Consider the following 20,041-nt stretch of genomic DNA (forward strand, 5'->3'; position numbering starts at 1 on the left):
CGCTTTTTCATTAAGTGTTAATTTCTAAAAAATCATAATTCTTTATAGTGTTAACTTCATTTATATGCAAATGATATAACTTTAAAGGAAATTATAAAAAAATTAGGTCAGCCTTATTAAGGAGTGTTTTGATAAGACTATAATTTATATTAGCTGAAAACATTGCTTTATGCCATTAGTAATATTAAGTAGTACAAATCTATTTCTCTGCTCTAATTAGTAGAACAGAACTATTTCTCTAAAACAGTAGTATATTTACCTGCCATTCTTCGTCAGCGCTTGAAGTACGGCATTTGTCTCCAAGGAATTCCTTCAGACGAGATGACAGATCTTGAATGGCTTTGTTAGATTCACAGTCTTGGTGACTCGAGCAGAATTTATAAGCTAAAGCCGAGATTCCAAGTAAAGCTTGTTGGTGTTTCTTTTCTTTGCCCAACAAAGGCTGTTGTAACAGAGAAAAAAACATTGAATTCATTTAAACTACAATCGTGATTAATGTACAAAATATTTAATTTCAGGACGTCCTACCTCAATCGATGATAAAACTCCAAAACCAGAAATATATTTCAGGTAATGCTTATTGTAAAAAATTTGCATTAGAAAGTTATATACTTCTTATTCTGTAATTTTAGGGAATACTCTTATCTAACTTAAAACTTTAGGTATTACAAGTATTTTTTAAAAAGGAAGAATTTGTTTCAAATCTTTCCTGATTCGCTGGAAATTAAAATCAACACAGCGAAAGAATCTCACATTAATTAATGGGAGGTTCAAAGAAAAGCATATAACTGTGTAGTAGTTAATATGTGGTTGTAATGTGTAACTTATTTGACCAATAGTTCTCGATAAGTCGATTAACTGATCACAAAGATCTAAGGATCTTAGTTCTGTAGATTTTTCTCTTAGAGTGTCGTCATTAATAAGATATGGTACAGAGAGCTTTATGCTGCTTTTGGTATGATTCAATTCATAAAAGACATTTGCCACGAAATTAATGAAAATAAAGAATTTTATAGCAAATTGTGCTTGAGTGACCAGCCGAGACCCTATGAGTGTGTGAATATCGAAGACAAACCCTGCGAACAAGAGAATTCACGGGGATAAATTTATACTGTATTATAATTTACGTTTCCTGTACTGTCTGTCTACTTTAACATTACAATAGATCTCTCCTTTGCACGTTTTGTTACCGTAATACCTATCTTTGCACTTCCTTACACAGAAAGTAATGAAAACGATGCTTATAAGCAATAGCACCGAATGTAACACATTTAAATTTTACGTTCTTAATGCATAAAAGACAAACTTTATGATTAACAAAGCAGGTTTATCAGTCTGAACGCGAAATGTGCGATAAGGAAAAAAACAGCAATTCCCTAAAATGGAAAGCCAATCAACAAAATAAGGAAAAATCCACAATTATGCTTTTTTTCACAGAATTATCTTTTTATATGACACGAAATTTTTGTTTTATATCAAAAACATAACATATTTTGAGAAAAGAAAATAATCCAGACAATTCGCATGAATAGCCGTTGGAGACTTCCAAATTCTTCCAAGTGACTACATATACTCGTAAAGAACTCTTAATGAAACATTTGACTAAAAAAAACCTATCATAAGGTCTTCTTTATAACCAAAGCAAAATTGTATTTGCTCAAATGTACTCGTAATATGATTTTTCTTGTTTAAAATACCCGTAAAATAATCATCATAATGTGTATCTCTTAAAATTTCGTCCTTCATGCCTTCTATTTGAAATACGTAGTATACAACGCGTAAATTTCCCCTTTCCATTTACAAGCGATAAGCTTACGGGAAAAATAAAGAAGAATTACGTAAGTAAATGCTAAGATGTTTTTACCATTCATATCTTTCAACAAAACTTAAGTAATACTTAATGTGTTGTTAACGGTATGTTGTTTAAAATATCCTTAAATTTCAAAAATTAAATGTACTTTTTGTCTTAAAGTACAATATTCATAATGTTTATTTTCCTTCCTGTATAACACTTTCAACATATAGAACTCACAGATTCTTTGACGCCACCTTATATTATTATTCGAACTAATAGGATATTTTTATTACTTCCGGAATTCTCAGGTAGATTGCAATATTTATGCATCAATTTGAAATTTTACACCCGATACCTAAGAAACAAAATAGATACTAAGTAAATATTATGCTATTGCGCTAATTCATTGCATATAGAAGTTATCATTTAATATGCACATTTATCTAAAATGCAGGTTGAAATAATAAACTACAGTTAATTGAACCCTTGTTGCATGAAAATTCAAAATGTTCGAAATTACTAACTTGAGTTTATAGCATACATTATCAACAATAAATCTGACTTTTCTCGAAATATTTCTAGTGAAATTACTGCAAAAATAACTTTTTTCAAAAGAATCTTTGTCAGAATCTTGTAACCAAGATATAAATTTTGTCGGTGCTCGGCTCTGGTGTGTTTCATTCTTTGAGCGCAATTAAAAATTCATCCGGAGTGCAAAAACGTGGAGCCCCGAGCAAGACGAACAAAAGTATTTTGATGTATAATTGAAACCCGAACAAAAAAGCTCCAAGTGAAGAAGATACCAAAGTACAAAGGTATTTTATTTAAGCATGAATAACATAGTTTAAAATTATTTTAAATGGGTATTTTAGATTGTTGTCCTTAATTCATTCATATTTAATTTGTTTTCCCTTAATTTTTATAATTTTATTTATCTTTTTTAGTTAACCAATACTTATTTTTGTTTATTATTATTTTAAGAAATTGCTTTCCTGATTACCTTCCAAAGGGCTCCGGCACTCCTACTTTGAAAAATTAATCACCGGTAAAACATAAGTGCAATATAGAGTTCTTAAAAGTCTGCGTTCAGTTGGAAATTTTATTGAGTCAATTTGAAAGGAAGCAAAATAAATATCTGTGGGAGTCTTATTTAAAGCAATGTAGCCATAACTCATTTAAAGCAATAAAGTAAAGCCATACACAGGAATAAGCTCCCTAAAGACGGCCTTGTGGTCAAATTTCTAGAATATGAGTACATTTTTGAAATGAAAAATAAAAGTAAGAAAACTTAAAGAAAAAGTAAACGTACTAGAGCTGCGGCTATGGATTCCTCTTCTACATACGAAGTGAAGGGTAGCAAAGTCAGCCATATTTTCGAATCCAGACCACTTAGTTCCCCATTTTTGGCCAGTTTTGTTAACAGCGCAATGGAACCTCCAGAAGAAGCTGCTTTTAACGCGTCTAAATAAATTGGCCTAAAAAAAGCAAGCAAATAATTCAAGTTGTTGGCTATTACCAAAGTCGGAACAAGAGCAAGGCAAATGAGGCTCTTGCCTTAGTTGAACGGCTAGTAGAGGCGTCAAATTAGCTCAAAATGCTTAGAAATATTACATTAAAAATAAATTATTATTGTTAACTTCCAGTTTTGAAACATATTGAAAAGCCGCATTTTAAAATATAAAAGCAGTAAAAAGGGCGTTGCATTTTCGAGCGCTTACACTCTCGACTGCTCTTCTTTAATGAATAAAGCGACTGAAATCAAAATCCTAATTAATTACTAATGATATAATATTTAAAACCAGACAGAAAAATCATTAATACGTATTTTATTTAATTTCCAGCTTGTTATTAATGCTTTATATTTGTATGAATGCCTCAGATTTATATAATACATTAAATTAGTACCCTGGTTAAGAAAATCATTTCAACTCCTTAGACAATTAGCCCTCTTATGATCTGCCATATTGAATTAAGTGTATACTGATTATATGTATTATTACAAGTAGAAGTATTATTTCTTTTTATATAAGATACGTGAAAATTTACCCAAAAATGAACATATCAACAGAATGTGTTAATTAGATTGTCATGTATCAGTCGCTAAAAGAACTAATTTTCTCGAAAAATATCGTTTCGCAGTAGAAATGAGAGAAGTTGTAGGTATTTTAAAATCACAATTAAACTGGGCATACAAAAAAAAAAAAAAAGAGTTAGCTTCCGATTCTCAATTTTTAACTGCTGAAAATTAGTGTCATTGAATTTAAGTATTTCAGAAGAGCAACTTAGCATTTAAATATTCAAATGGTGTAAATGCTCGGATATTTCATCATAAATATTTAATTTCAAAAATTATGCTATTTCAACAACGCTGGTCGCTAAAGTATAATCAGATCTTTTAGAAATGATTCAGGAATTTAGTGCAGGCCGATCATATCTGAATTTTGAAGTGCATTAAAAATATTTTTAACATTGCCAATTACTACAGTTTGGCTGAAAGAAGTTTTGAGAAAGCTCAAAATAATAATAAAAAATCTAGTAGGCAAAATGTCTCTCTACTCAAAAACTTTCAAATATCACTGTTTTCTTTTAGGAACATATCTAATCAAACAGATTTTGAAAAAAAAATTACTATTAATATTAGTTCTTTTAAAGTAAGAAAAAAATTAAATTGCAAAAATGAACCTTGAATATATTAGCAATACTTTGGGTACTAGTTGCATTGCTGCAGATAAAATGAATGCTACATAAAATAGAATATTTCTATAACATACTAAATAGAGACACGTTTAATTAATACGTTATGCAGTGAGATTACACCAAAACTAAATCAAATAATAATGAACTAAACTACACGCTATTTAACATGTCATACTGCCATACCAAACTAGCGCTCAAAATTAAGAAAATTTTCCCATGTGGCAGATTTCTTCTAGGACCGATTGACAGATTTTAATAAAATTTGTTATAGGCATAGTTTGAGATAATACAAATAGTATACTGTACGGTATACTTAATATACGTCACGGTATACACTCATGATCGTGAGCAAGGTTCATCGTCACAGGAATGTCTGAAACATAATTTACAGGATCGAACAAAAGGTGCTGAAAACGAGTCCCTGTAGCAGTCCGTTTCACGCCTGAAACTTCGTTTTTAGGTCCTGAAGGGTTCTTGTAGGGCAGTTTACAACTGTTTTCCAACAGCGTCCTAGGTATGTTCTATAAGATTAGGCCTGAAGATCTGGCTGGCCAATCCCGCCGGTTAATATCATTATTTTACAGAAAATCATCCACCAGATTAGCTCTATGCAGATGAGCACTGTTGTTCATAAAAATGACCTGAAGGCCACCTGCAGTTCTGAAAAGGCCAATATAGGGTTCTAAAATCTCATCTACTTGCAAAAACTTCTGTTTGAATTACGCTCACTTCTGCTTAAAACCTAGCCCGTTTAACAGGGTTGAGAGATCAGCGACTTCGGATGAAGTAGCAGTGGGCTATAGGTATCTTCACAGATTAGTTCCGATCCATCCTAATCACAGATCCTTGAAATGCCTTCATCTAGAAAGAAACAGGGACCGCTATCTGTCATCCAATACCCGAGGAAGAGACGAGTACGGCAACGTAGGTTTGATGGTCAGGGAAGGCATCACGTTGGATAGGCGTACAGATCTTCATGATAGAGGCTGTGACCACCGCGAGGTCGCCTTTTCAGTTATGAAGTTTGAACTCAATTTTATGGATGACAACGCTTGTTCACAAAGGAAGAAAAAATTATTTTTCATAGTGAACATATTAGTTGGATGGATTGGACAGTCCAATATTCAGATTTAAACCCTATAGAACATGTATAGACGCCCTTAAATGAGGAACTGCAGCTCAATTTTTGCTATCCCAGAACATTCCAGGACATTGAAACCATTCTCATGCAGGAAAGGGATTGACTACTTCAAGAACTCATAAACTGCTTCATTTCCAGTATAAGCTCGTGCTGTGACAGCTATGTAAGTGTCAGAGGAAATCATATATCCTATTAGCATCTTTTTTTGTTCGCAACCTCCGCTTTCTCAGGTGCTTGAGCACGATCATGCGTGTATATCATTAGTGTTGAACAGTGTATTTCCTAATATTATATAAATCGATGTCTTTACCGAGCTTGACTAAAACCTGTCCAACAACTCTGGCAATAATCAATAAAATATGAAATTTTTCTTAATAATGAATTGAATAAAAAATAATGAATTGCGAAGTGTAATGAGCCTTAGACATAGTGTCTCGCTCTTGTACATGTAAAAGTAAGGATTTCTCACATTTTAGCCTATTAAAGTAATATATATTACGTGAAGCATGAGCACACAAGAAAATCAAACTTATTAAGATATTTTCTAATAAAAATCACATTCATATCAATGTACATTAAAAGCATTGGACTATTTAAAATGCGTTAGAACAAAACTTCAGCAAACCAGTATAAGCGACGAGTATTGTTCCAAAAAAATAATTAAGTCGTTATTATTATATTTACTATTAAATTAGTTTGTGTTTTATAAACCCTTATCAAGAATACGCTTATTATAACTTATTAAAATAGACTATTGATTTTCTAATTTTTATCTGACTTATTATGTTGTTCTTTATATGCAATTGCCTGTAATTCAGGTTAACTGAATGCAGTACTATTTGGTTCGCGCGAATTAATTGAAAGTTTTTAACTTGCCGGTTTTATGCATCTACATAATCATAAGTAAATTTATTTAAATAATGCAAATATTTTGAATGCTATTTTTTAATTGAATTCACAAGCATTTTGCATATTTATGAGCATTTAGTTTGAAATCTAAAGGATATTTTATGAAAATGTTATTGGTTAAAACATAGTATTGGGATATTTTTACATGCTACTTATTTATTTAGTGAAACGTAGAGGGCTAAAACGAAGAAGATCAACGCTCTTAAACTCCTACTGAGAGTTGTCATTTAGAGATCTCCAAGGTTCCAGAAATAAGGGGGGCCGGGAGACATCTGAACGGCCGCTTTAAGGTTGTCATAACGCTTTCGAGGTCTTCACCACTGACCGCCTAGAACCGTCAGTAACGCTTTCGAGCACTTTTGCAGTGACCGCCTAGAAGCGTCGGTAACGCTTTCGAGATAGGCCGTCTTGACAGCCTAAACCCGGTCATAACGCTCAGAGGGTTAACGCTTAAAAGCTAGACAATTTCGATGAGAATGAGTACATATCTCTGTTGCTTTGAGGAGTGAGTACATTGACGGTCCTCTTAAGAATGCGCATTTAAATTGCTTGTTTTAAAAAGCAAGATATGTAAACGCGAAGTCTCATAATTTGAAACAACTCTCAATATTTTCAACCGAAAAGGCTATATTTTAAGGGGGAAAAAAGCATGCAAACTTACAAAGCTTTTCCAGATGTGCACAGCTGTTTGCTCTTTAAATTAACGTACAAGCTTTCTAATGCCTGCTCGTCAAGTTGTCGAATAATGTAAACCAGTTTATGAACGTACGTTGCTGCATCCTTGGAAAGTAACTCATTTGAATATTGGCATATATGCCGCAAAATATCAGAAGCTGCTGATACTGAATCAGGATCTTTTCGAGATCGGATATCATGCTTGAAAGTAAGGCTCTCTTTTATTGGCGTTTTGTCTGCAAAAGAAGGTTATTTTCGCATTATATATACATACAAGATGAAATGTTAGTTTATAATGCACTCATACTACTACAATTCTAGGCTGAATTTAATTTAATTCATTAAGTTATTTAAAATCCTCTTTTCTAGTTACTAAGAAATAGTTTTATTTATGATATGAAAATATATTTAAAAATATAGGAACGTTAACTTAAGTTAATAATTTAAAATCAAAATCTCTTTCAGTTGCTGTATCAGCTGAAAAATTTATCCACGGATGAGAAAAATTTAAATTTTGACTTTTCGAATGAAATATTTTCATTACAGTCGTGAGAATAACCTAGTTTACATATTTATCTTACGTAATATCTATGATAAAATAAGCTTCTCATAATGTGCACGTGATAGTGAGAAGCAATCTTCTTGACTTCTGAACCATGCCCTACTTCGAGTTTAAAAGGTCACAACATAAGCAGACCTTGATTTTGGTTGATGCTCTTAAGGTTGAGTGATGCCCTATTTTTTGGCATTCATATCTATAGTTTTATCTTTTGGAAATAGGTCTTGTTTTTTTAAGAATAATATCCTAATTACTGGCAAGAAATAAAGCTGTCAAACATGCTTACAGTCTGAGATGGCCGCGTAAGTTCATTTTTAACTGAGTTTCCTTCATAGTTAAGTACCCTGAAAGGAATTAAGCCAGTTAAAAATAGCACTGAATGTGTACAGCGAAACATGAAAGCCATCTTGACTAATATTTTTTTACTTTAATTATTCATTTCTTCAAGGAGTTCCGTTAAGACTCTAACTGGTGCTTGCTTGCTAAGACTGAGATAAAACACATTTGACATCTGTAACATGTAATGATATTCAGCTTTCTATTTATAAAATTCTATTTTAAATCAAACATTTGAGGCTTAATACCTTAGCCTCGGCTTAGAATATAGTTTTGGTAGTTTACACTATATAAAGGCGAAGCATGTTTATCCTACCTCTCAACGCTTTCAGTCCCGATTCTCTCATTGTATTATCTTAAATTCCTATCTTTCAGAGTGGCGAGGGTGAAAAATGTCTCAGGCCTTATCTCCCATGATTTAGTAACATCGAAATGTAAGCGGACTTAAACATAGTGAGGGAGAAAAATTCTTTTCGAACAGGAAGTGATTCTTAATAGTCACAGGAATAAACACAAGCATTGTTTTTCATTACCATGAATAAATCGAAATGTGCTCAAATTCTACAATTAGCTTAAAAAGCTTTCGTAAGTGGCTGACATAAGAATAATGAAATAATTCAAGAACAAATTAGAAAAATAAAAAATCTATTCTGGTATTCTAATTATTTTAAACTCAGCTTACTTGTCATATGAACTTGCAGGTAATATTTACATTCCATTAATGGTAAACAGTTTTAGGAGCGGTTCAAAGTCAAATGAAAGTTAAATAAAAATTATTTTGTTAGAGATCATTTGTTCAAAACTTCTCGTAAAATAAACTTTTCATGTTTTGATAAGAAGAATTTCATTGCATTCTTTATTAAAATTCGGAAATGAAAAAAGATTTATTGAAAATTATCTTTTGACTCATATTTAAAATATGAGACAATCAATATTTAAGAGGACTGCGTTTTTCTTGGTAGTTTTAACAAGGGTAAAATTACCTTGCCTGTAAGATAATCTCACATAAAAGAGTTTGATACATTTAAGTAGTCTATTATAAAGATATTTAAATAGTCTAAATGCAATATTTTGAGATATAATTGTCAATATAATTAGGCACTTACAGTTCACAAACACTGCTGGTCCACTTGATAGTTTCTTCAGTTTAGAATTTCCTACAGCTTGAATTACAAATCCGTAATCTGTAAGTGGATTAAATTTGGCAGTTTCTGAGCATACTACTTCATCCACGATGCCATTATCAATTGTTTGAGTACAGGATACTTTTTCATTTGAAAAGAAAGGCAAATTTTGTCGGAACTGAAAGAAAAAAGTCAATACCTTAGTCTTTCATCATTTTCCATGCCTTTCTTCATGTCATTCCTTATGTTCTGCATATTCTGTAACCTCGTTTAATATAATTAGAAGTATACGCATATAATTTATTTTCCTAACATTCTAGCCTTTTTTTTTTTGTTTGCTTATTTAACGAAGCAAAAATTAATAATTGTTCATCCTGCGTGAATTTCTGCTGGTAAAATATATCACCGCATATTTATATTCCATTGAGACTATTTTACAAATTGCATGAAAACATCGAAATTCTTAACGATATATAACCGACTGATGTGATCTACGGATAAAATTGTATCCAAAGGCTGACAAACCTAATAAATCTGATACGTATTTGTCTGAACTCATATTATTATATTATTGATTACATACATTAAAATGTAGACAGAACAAAGAGTAAGTGGTATGCGTTCTAGCATCAAGTACTTAATATGTAAGCAGCCCTGCAAAACTTAAGAAGTAGATTTCTTAATAATGAAAAACAGATGCGTTAGATATCGTTCAAATTACAAATAATAAAGCATCTAAAATAAATAAAAAGCACAAATTAAAGGCATTACTAATTTTCGAATGAATTAGCCGTTTTAACCAAGAACTAAAACAAAAGAGAGAAAAATAAATTTTAATTCATTTCTTGCAACTTTCATGCTTAATACTTTTCGCTATGGAATCTGTACTGTTTAAGCTGATTAGTCGCAATTCTCTATTCCATTTATTTGCTTTTTTTAAGTACATGCACTAAGTGTTATGAAAAATGATGTTATCTTAACGCTTTTAGTGACTTGCTTGGCCACTGCTTCTGGACAAACCTTGGATCGAAAAGTTTCATCACTTCTGGTTGATCATATCTCAATGAAAATACTCATACGGCACTACACGTTAAGTGAAAAAACGCAGAGCTTGAAATTCACCTAATTTCGGCTATTCAGGGCCAGGGCTAGAGCCAATGCCACCCCGGAACCTGCACTGAGCGGCTAATTTAGGAGCAGGAAAAATTTAAGCTTTTGGAATAGCCAGACGGTAGAATTTCCGAGTCGCAGAGTTTACACTAGGCGGAAAAAAGGGCTAGCTCTGGTCCTGCTGATAAGAAATAACATTTCTAAATAGTGGTTTCACAAAACAAAAAGACCATTTTAGGTAAACGTTTTAAACCATTTGTCAAAACATTACTTTTTTTTTACTTCCTCAGAGATTTAGGATTGGCACTCCACCAAAGGTTCTTCTTAATTTTAGCTTTGATCTTTACCCAGCTTCGAAAATTTCTGTCACAGATGCTCAAATGTGGCAGAAATTTCTTTTCATTGCATAAATTGTGGGGCTGTAACTGTAACAAAAGTGGAACAGCAGCTCTATAATATGCAGGATCATGCCATGGATAATCTTCATATTTTATCCTAGTACTTCTTTAATTTATAGAGTATAGACACATTTGATATTAACTTACTATCGAAATGTATCTGCATCATCGGAGACAAGTTTCAAAAAAAGCTTCCAGAAATCTTGAAAAGAATTCTCAGATTCTGGAATATTTTCATTCACAATAAAATAACAGGAAAAGGCTTATTCAATGCCTTTAAAGTACTGAATCGCACATAGTCTTTATTTTCCATTAGAAAGGCCAGCATCGTAAATGACGTGGTTAGAAAGACTCAAACATATAATTAACGAAGGCGTGAGATTATTTCATATTGAAATACATTCCTACAATTATTCTTAATAAAGTAACTTTTTTATACTTTGTAGTAAAAAATCTCATTTTAAATCTAGCATTAACAAGCTAGAAATTAATAATCATAAGTCAAAACTTTTTACCGTGGCAGATTCGTAGGATGAAGCTAAAAGCAGACTTTGTCCTTTAAGGCGATTAGAACAAGTTCCAATGTGTTTGTTCTTCTCAATGACAAATTTATCAGCATTTTCTTCCTTAACTTTGTACTCAGTATCGCATGTCCCAAGAATATCTTTCTAAAATAAAAATGAAAAGTAATTTACCGTAAATGGAATTAGTAGTCGTGTAAGACGTTAGAGTGAAATTTATAAACAGGCATACTTCTCTTTGAAAAGAATGATAGTTGAATCTTTTCATAGTATTTTGGATGGAAGACAATATCCCTCTTTTAATATTATTTACATCATCTGAGTCCTGGGGATTTGGACAAATGTGGTCGATTAGGCCATCATTAAAAGAAAATGGAAGAGGATTTCTCATCAACTGCTCGGCCAATGAAGACGTTCCATGCTGCACTGTTACATCTGTAAGCTAAAGGAAACGCTACATAATTATCGTACAACAACACTTACTAAGGTTTACTCTAAAATAAATAGTAAAAAAAATTGTGAGGGGGGGCCTCGAGGAAAGGTATTTAATTCAGCGCTTCACTAGTACAAGACATTCGGCGTACTATATCGGCAGTAATGATTACAATTACAGTAGCATTAAAAATGATTTATCACTTGCAAGAAACTACTTATATATCATAAAAGTTCTCTTTAAGCTTATCAACTAATAGAAGAAAATAAGGCCAGTTTGACTGTGAAATTGCTGCCGAGCAATTTGTACCCTATTTGAATTAAACATTACTATCCACTCGCCTTTAAAATTTTGCCTTTCTTGTGATTCATTTACGCGTAAAATCGCATACCGTCTTACCAATCTGCATAACTTTTTTAAACCTTTTCAGAGGGAAATTTTGTACTGACTTGTACTTCAGAATTCATGCAATCAAAAGCTACGATATGTTTCTGTATAGGTCAAGAACTTAAGAATGTGCATGAGATATGCGGACCATGGATATTCAGTTGACTGAAGAAAGGAGGAAAAATTTAAAGACTTGCACTCACAGCTATTCCGTAACAGCTTTGGCCACAAATCTTTGTGATTCAGCAGCGTCGGCAAACTTTACGATAATTTGTGTTAGGTTTACTACTGATGACTTAGTTTCTATGTAATAAGCTCGAACGGAAATCCGAATCTTAACCTTTAGAGCATAAGAGAATCATAGTCTAGTTAATGACTTGAAAGAAATTACACAGTGAATACTTAAAACTGCTTTTTAAGCACCTAGAATTGCAAAGTTGTGATAAAATTTCGTAATGGATGCTTTGAGCGATCAAAGATTTTTCCTCACCTAATTTTTTTATAAGTTATAAATTAGATTTCCTTCAGTTTCATGTATTTCTATTGCATATTTGAGGATTTTTTATTAGTTTTAGCCCGAATGACAAGGTGTTTCCAATGACAATGCAAAATGCATATATACACACAAACACATTTAAAAATTTTGCTCAATATCATACGAATAGGAAAATTCACTGAATATTGGTAATTCATTTCGAAGTTCTAATCCCGGCGAACAGGCTTTGCTGCATGGATCTTTTCCGTGATTTTGCCCATGTGTAACGCTTATACGAGCCAGTTTCCTTTCTTCCCTTAGGTAGATATCCCTCGAGTGCTTTGCCATAATCAAATAAATAAATCCTAACTGTAAGAATAGTCAGAGGATTCATTATTGATTATTTTCTAGTACCAACAAAAGGCCTTGAAATCCGGCTGGTCGAATTAATTGAATGTGATATCTAAAACTGAAATAGCATTTTAATTGATAAACGTAAGCTGTGTTCGGGCTAGTCAAATGAAATATTCGATTACTTTTTAAAGTACTTGAATAATGAGTATGAAATCACAAACTGAAATTTGTTGTATTAATCCATTTTAACAGTCCCACTAACCAATTTGTTTGCTCAACAGAAACTTAACCAAAGGACTTTTAGGGTTCGTTTTTAAAATGTTTAGAATTAGCCAAGAGAAGTTCTAAAGAGGAATTTAAAAGTATACTGTTGTAATACCTGTAGAATCATTTCACATTTTGATTTAGCTGTCAGGTGCACAGTAGCCTTCAGATTCAGGGACAGATCCGACGCGTCTTCAACATGAAGCTCATTGGACGATTCATAAGAATAAATATATGAAGTATCTTCAGAATACTGATATTTTGAGCCTGAAAAAAATGTTATTATTAGAAAATAAGAAATAAAAAATCTACTCAATTTCATTATTTTGCGCCTACTGTCATTAAAATTTAAAATTTGCCGAAGGACATATTATTAGATAAGCGTATTATAGTACATTTAATACAGGTTTCACAAAAGTTACAAAAAATTATCTGTCCACATATTAAAGGTAAACATTATTCGAATAAGATTAAACATTATTCGGAAAAATAACATTATTCGGTCATTATTCAAAATCTAACATTGCATAGTCAAAGAAAAGCATTTGAAAATTTAAAATACTTCAAAATTAATTATTTCAATTTTTTAAAATCATATTTTCTTATGTAATGAATTTTGCAATATTATATTTAATTTATGAGAGCTCAATATGTATTTCTGCTTTTGTTATTTAATGATCAGTTTTACTTCTTTAACTTTTGGATAGATTAGAAATAAAAGTACTTTCAAACAGAGATCCATTAAATCATGAGTAAGCTACTGAAATGTTTGACACTATTTCATAGCTTGAGAGTATTCAAATCTTCTGACGCATCCAGGAATTCTCAATCAAAAGTGAGAAGTCCAGTAGTCCTTAGTAAAAAAAGTCAGGAAACGTTTTAACTGTTTTTCCTCTTCATTAAGGACTGTTGGATGTGTCCGAAATTTCGAGATTTTCACGCTTTGATGAGGGTGGAACATATTTTTGTTATCATGCTTCCTTGAGTCATATCTTCATATCTCTTTTTAAGAATATGAAATTTAAGTTTAATTTAATTTTTTTATTTTGTCTGTAGTACACGTAATTATATTAAACAATATGAATGATTTTCTTGCGTTGTTGCATGTGTGGCATACATTTTAGTATTCAATTTTTTGTTACTTATTTAAACATGCAATAGTGTCTTGCGGCTAAAAAGCATCTAATTACACCAGGTAAGGAAAATTTTGACAATATTAAAATAAGCGAAATTTTTTAATATTTATAAAAACATTAAGAAAATAAGAAGCTTTGGATCTATCTTTTTACTTCTTAAGTGCACCACACTTCAGATATATGAAAACTTGCATTACAAAATATCTATTTGTAATAGTATGTCATATAGTAAAAATTACGTTACCTCCTGTATACTTTTTTGGGGTAAGTAAATTAACAAACAAAAGATCTGAGTAAGAGCACAGCCGATTTCCACTCCCGAAAGTCTAATAGTTTCTACCCTTTGAGTGTAATACCATTTGCTCTTTCATTTGTATTGAGCATGTTATTAACCCTTTTGTTATAAATTATGAATAATTTTCTTCGGTTTAAAGTTTAATTTCTTAACTTACATAAGAATAACAAAAATAATTTTTAAATATTTGCTCTGAGAATTATACCGAATAGGGAATAATTTAATTTAATGTCATATTAATTAATAAACAAAGCTGCATGTCAAATTTTAAGTTACACCATAAAATGAAAATATGTTTTAGTTTTTTATTAGGTATGCTTATGAGACGTGCATTTTATCTATTACCGATTTTATATTACTATATGAAATACAAGGATAACTTCAAACAAACACAGCAACTTGTCTGTGTTGTACATTATTAACAACTGGTAAATCATGTAGTTGACAACTGTATGTTGCAGAATTCTGAATAAAATTTATGAAATAATAAACATAAAATTCTAATTTCAGAATTTCACATAGACATACTGCATCAAACAGTATGTTTACTTGCTTCTTGGCAATAGTTTTCTAGTTCATGAATTTTCCTCGGAATTTCGTTTTGAGGTAAGGTCTACGAGCATTTAACAGATAACCACAGTATCAAGGTAATAAGGAATTTATTTTTTTTAACTGGGAATCTGAATCACTTTGTTTGGGTATACGTAAATAGTATGATCCGATGCTATTAAATTATATTTGCTGTCTTATTTAACCTAGAATGATTGCTTGTCATGCTGTCATTGGCTCCAATACATATACTGAGTTGCCCAAATCTTATTTTGCTAGTTTTCTCTACATTTGTTTCAAAAACGTGCATCTATTAGCTGATAAACAATTAATAAAATAACTTCTCATGCTATGATAAAACGAAATACATAGCAAGCAAGGAAGCTTGCTATGTATTTCGTTTTTTCATTTATCTCTTGATTTCCATCCCTTGGGTCGATAAACTGAGTACAGAGTTCGCTTGGGGACTAAACACTGGGGGTCCTGCGACAAGCTGACCGCTTGTTCAGGGCATATGCTTACGCACCCCGGGGCCCACGGTCAAGAAAGCAGATTTCGAGGCACTGCAGGTCTTGGCCCATTAGGGCTGTTTACGCCACTGAGTTTAGTTTTTAGAGAATTGGAAAGCAATTGATCCAAATTTGCTTAAAGTATTACCATTCATATTTCTTTGAAATTTAATTTTATATTTGGATAAATATTATAATTTTACTTAAACTAATACAGTATAATTGTTTAGGTGTTGGAGAGTATTCCACTTAGCTTGTACCAAAAGTGTCTTACTTTAAGAAAATCATTAAAGGATCTCTATTAGCTTACAGTCTCTTGGTTTCGCTTGAATGCAGTATTCAAACAAAGATTTTTACTTCATGATAATTAACCATTTCTAATACAAAATTGCTAGCGATGTTCATTGGATCAATGGTAATAGCCATGCGACGAACTGGCCTTGTGTAATGAAGTGACTGTTCCAAAATCATCGTGTAACGATTCCATTGGACTCATCTTGGCATGTAAACGGTGACATAAGTTTCGCAGATGTGCGTTTACTCAAGCGGTGATATTTTTTTCCGTTCTCTCTTCTCCAGGCCATCCATCGAACGGATCTAACTGGCACCTGCATCGTTGGAATGCAAGTGGCATCAACGCGCTAAATCGTTACATTGCTCTAACACATATGCTAGGCAATTTGTCGAATAGATCAGCCGATCGCTTTCCGCCCAATGGTACAGCCTCTCTCAACTTTGTTGTTCTACTCGTTATCTGCTCAAATGTAAACTGAAATCCTTATAATTATTTAATCACAGTCAAGGTATGATTCCTGTAAACAGAGCAACTGTAATCCAATCCATAATTAAAGTTTCACAGAACCACATCCGTTGTCATGTTAGGCTGTTACTGGCTGTTACTGCCCTTGACTTCTAGATTTTCTCTTTATGTACTCTCTTCGATACGTGTTTCTTATTATTCGGTAATTGACCTTGATGTTTCAAATCCTTTGCATCTTCATTGCTGGAGTATTTGCATAAGGATTTTTATTCAGTCCAAGCGATGGTCTTATGGGCTTTGGGGAAAGCCAAACTGTGTGCTTTCAAACAATTACATAATTTTCGTTTTGAATTTATTTTACATAATTTTTTACAGTGATGTATGAAATAAATTGTAGTTGGTGATGTTGTAGATATACTTTTGACCACAGAAAGAACAATAGTTTCTGAAGAGGAAAGGTCTGCTTTCTAAATATTAATATATTTTATTCTTATGCTTTAAAATCTGCCATCATATGTTTAAGATAACTTAAAAGTAAGCTTTTGTGTATATTAAAGTATTAGGTGTCAGTACGTTTAGATTAATATTTTTCAAATTAATAATCGAAATGTATAAACAGTTGAACAGTTCATGTTTCATGAATGTGTTAAATTAATTCACGGCATAAAAGAAAATTACTTCTAAGTCATAAATGAAATTTTCATCTAAAATATGAAGAACTTACTCTACGGATCTTCAGCAGTTTTAAAGATAAAGAAACTTTTTTTGTATAAATTGTTAAAGAACTGCACAACAGGCCATTAATTGGACAATGACTTTTAACGATTTGCATATTCAATTATGGAGCGTACGGACATTTTCCTACAATCCAGCCATTTAAACATTATGATGAATATATGACACGCTTATTTGCTCGCTTATATGAAGTTAAAAATAAGCAAAATTCATTCTTTTAGAAGAAGCAAATCATAGGAAATGGCTGCACAGTTTGAGAAAAACTAATCTGTATTTCTCTTTATTAAATAACACGCGAAATATTATGAAAATATATATATCAGGTCACAAAACTATTGGGAGAAAATTTCTGTGATTCCGAGGGAGACTCACATGAATCCTTCTTTCTGATCGAGAAATAACATTTCAAGAGATATTTCACGCACCTCAAAGGAGAATGATAAGGTCTGTTTTCTTCAACATTCTGTATTGATTTCTAGGTAGTACCAACAACAAGTTATTCTGGGTAGTACCTTACTCCTTAGAAAAAGAGCCAATGTCAGTGTCCCTTGTAATAGGAAGAACTTTTAGATGAATAATCTAAAACTGAATTTGCCTAATTATAAAACTGAGATGAATATATGAGAATCAGCTATGATTCATAGAGTTAAATAAGTTTTATGTTTTGTTTCTTACACAGAATTAAAATTTAATACTCGAAAATGTCTACTTTTATAAAATATATATCAAACTAATATCTAACTTATTCAACAAAGAAATGTAAAAATGTTATTTTTTATAATTAACACAAGAAAACTAGGTAACTCTTCTTTCCTTGCTTGAGAAACAACAGTGTACATTTCAAGAACGTATTCATCAATATATAAAGAGATCACAACTTCTAGATGGAAATTATAGACTACAGTTTAGAAATGTTGACTCTTTTTAACGTTCGACGAAAAAGGAAATGCAATAGAATTTTTCTTACTGAAAGGAATTCATATTTTTTCGTCAACAACACAACGTTACTAAAGCTTATTCTCTTAGGCTTTGAGTGGCGTTTCGAAAGGTTTTGAAAGGTGCCATCTCCTTTTTTATATGAATTATAGAATAGGTGATTATCCTAGGATGCTACAGACAGACTCACTCTGTAAATATTCAGAGCTGTATAAAATAAGAAATCAGTTCAACATAATAGGTTTTTCTACAGCGCTAAAGTCTTGAGTTTATTTTAAATAGGTTGGTTTTAGTGAAAGCAGGCATTATTTAAAACTCCTCAATATCTACGTCAATGTCTATATAAATTAAGTTGAATTGAAAAAAGGAATACAATCTCTCGTTTTCAAATTAAAGGCAATAAGAATTAACATGGTTTCGCTAGTAAAATAATTAAATAAAAAAAATTATAAATTAATAAATAATAATAAATTAATTTGTTGTGCTTTTTTCTTTTACTTTTATTTTTCAATTATTTTAGAAAGAATAAAACTGAAAGCTCAAAATGCTGAAAATTAAATTTTTTTCCACTTACCTGGAGAGCACTCCTGTGCGCATATTGAATCATCCCATGCAACTGGTCCTGCAAACAGATTTAAAGTAAATTTTACATATGATTTTCCAAAAAAAGCATAGAAAGATTTTATTTTTTTTTAACTAGGGCAAACTAAAACACAGCTTATTCTTAAAACACATGATACAAAAGCAAAACTACTAACAGGAGTGTATTTCATTTTTATTCAAATTCTCTTAAAACGCTCTGCTGGAAATGCACCCATTTTCAAACCAAATTGCCCTGGTATTCTTTGCCTTAACAAGCTAACCTAATTTAATCATTTAGTGTCATAAATTTAATGATATAATTTTATTCATGAAGCTATAATTAAAATTTGGTTCTTTAAATGTGGATACTTGATATGACTGTTCTAGACACACACTTCTGGTGTAGCATAGCGACAAAGAATTGATTTAAGATGAAAATCAGGGATTGGCAAATAGTTTTAAACACGGACCAAAAAGGTTTTTTTAGGGTGTCATGCGGGTAGGGCAGTAACGATATATAGGGACAGTGCCCTATTGTTTGCAGGACGCGATGAAAGGGGAGAATCGAAATTTTTAAATAAAATAAAACTTTTAAAAAATACTACGAATACGGCAAAAACGGGATCCATTCCTATTGGTCATCAAATGAGTGACATGCATACTGGAGTTGAAATATTCTTTGCCTAAGCTCGCTTTTCTGATCAGTCTTTTTATTTCAACAGTATTAAGATTTCATTGTTTAACTTCTAAAATAAAGCTGCTAGAAATGATTAAACTCTATAAGGCTGGTACACATGCTTTATAGTATATCTAGGGCTCTCAGCTTCGACTGATCGCTAGTATATTTATGCGTAAGTATGCACATATACACTGTAACAACAGATGCGCACTCGTGCTGCTGATTTCGGTTGTTTGCACACACAATCGGGCAAAAGAGAGATGAAAGTGTTGTAGCATAAGATTTCATAAAGGGGTAGATTAAGCAATTAGAAGGACCGCGTTCAGCCCTTTTAATTTTGGCAACTTTTGCCCACCCTGCTCTAAATCATCGTACGAACGTTAAAAGTTTGCGTAGTTTTCATGTTATTAATAACATATATAGTATTACTACAAATCTGAATATATATATTAAATCACTGAATACTTGTATCGTAATCTTTATACTTCAGTCGCTGCATATAATTATTGCTTTGGTACATGTTCTAGAGAAGCAGTATAATATCACTGTATTGCATCATTACATTATTTATAATATTCAGTGTGCAAGGTAAAACTGTACAGTACATAATTTATAATTAACTGCTTTCAAGTAACATGTAATATCATTGCTGTAATGATTAATTAATGGTGTAATTTAAATG

At 31.8% G+C, this 20,041-nt stretch overlaps 1 protein-coding gene across 2 annotated transcripts in view; it reads right to left on the bottom strand.

Moving 5' to 3' along the window:
• Nucleotides 1-20,041, bottom strand: part of LOC118181421 (apolipophorins-like) — a 149,269-nt gene that overhangs the window by 122,484 nt on the left and 6,744 nt on the right. For both annotated transcript variants that reach the window (XM_085809892.1, XM_085809893.1), the window contains exons 2-9: nucleotides 18,673-18,720; nucleotides 13,294-13,445; nucleotides 11,498-11,707; nucleotides 11,260-11,412; nucleotides 9,219-9,414; nucleotides 7,204-7,453; nucleotides 3,105-3,270; nucleotides 260-442 (exon numbers count right to left, since the gene is read on the bottom strand). In XM_085809892.1, coding sequence (XP_085666018.1) covers nucleotides 260-442; nucleotides 3,105-3,270; nucleotides 7,204-7,453; nucleotides 9,219-9,414; nucleotides 11,260-11,412; nucleotides 11,498-11,707; nucleotides 13,294-13,445; nucleotides 18,673-18,720 — 1,358 coding nt within the window. The remainder of the gene's footprint in view (nucleotides 1-259; nucleotides 443-3,104; nucleotides 3,271-7,203; nucleotides 7,454-9,218; nucleotides 9,415-11,259; nucleotides 11,413-11,497; nucleotides 11,708-13,293; nucleotides 13,446-18,672; nucleotides 18,721-20,041) is intronic.

This window comes from Stegodyphus dumicola, chromosome X2, assembly GCF_044657685.1.
Source record: "Stegodyphus dumicola isolate Sdum_Otavi_A_Nest chromosome X2, ASM4465768v1".
In the NCBI taxonomy this organism is placed as follows: Eukaryota; Metazoa; Arthropoda; class Arachnida; order Araneae; family Eresidae; genus Stegodyphus; species Stegodyphus dumicola.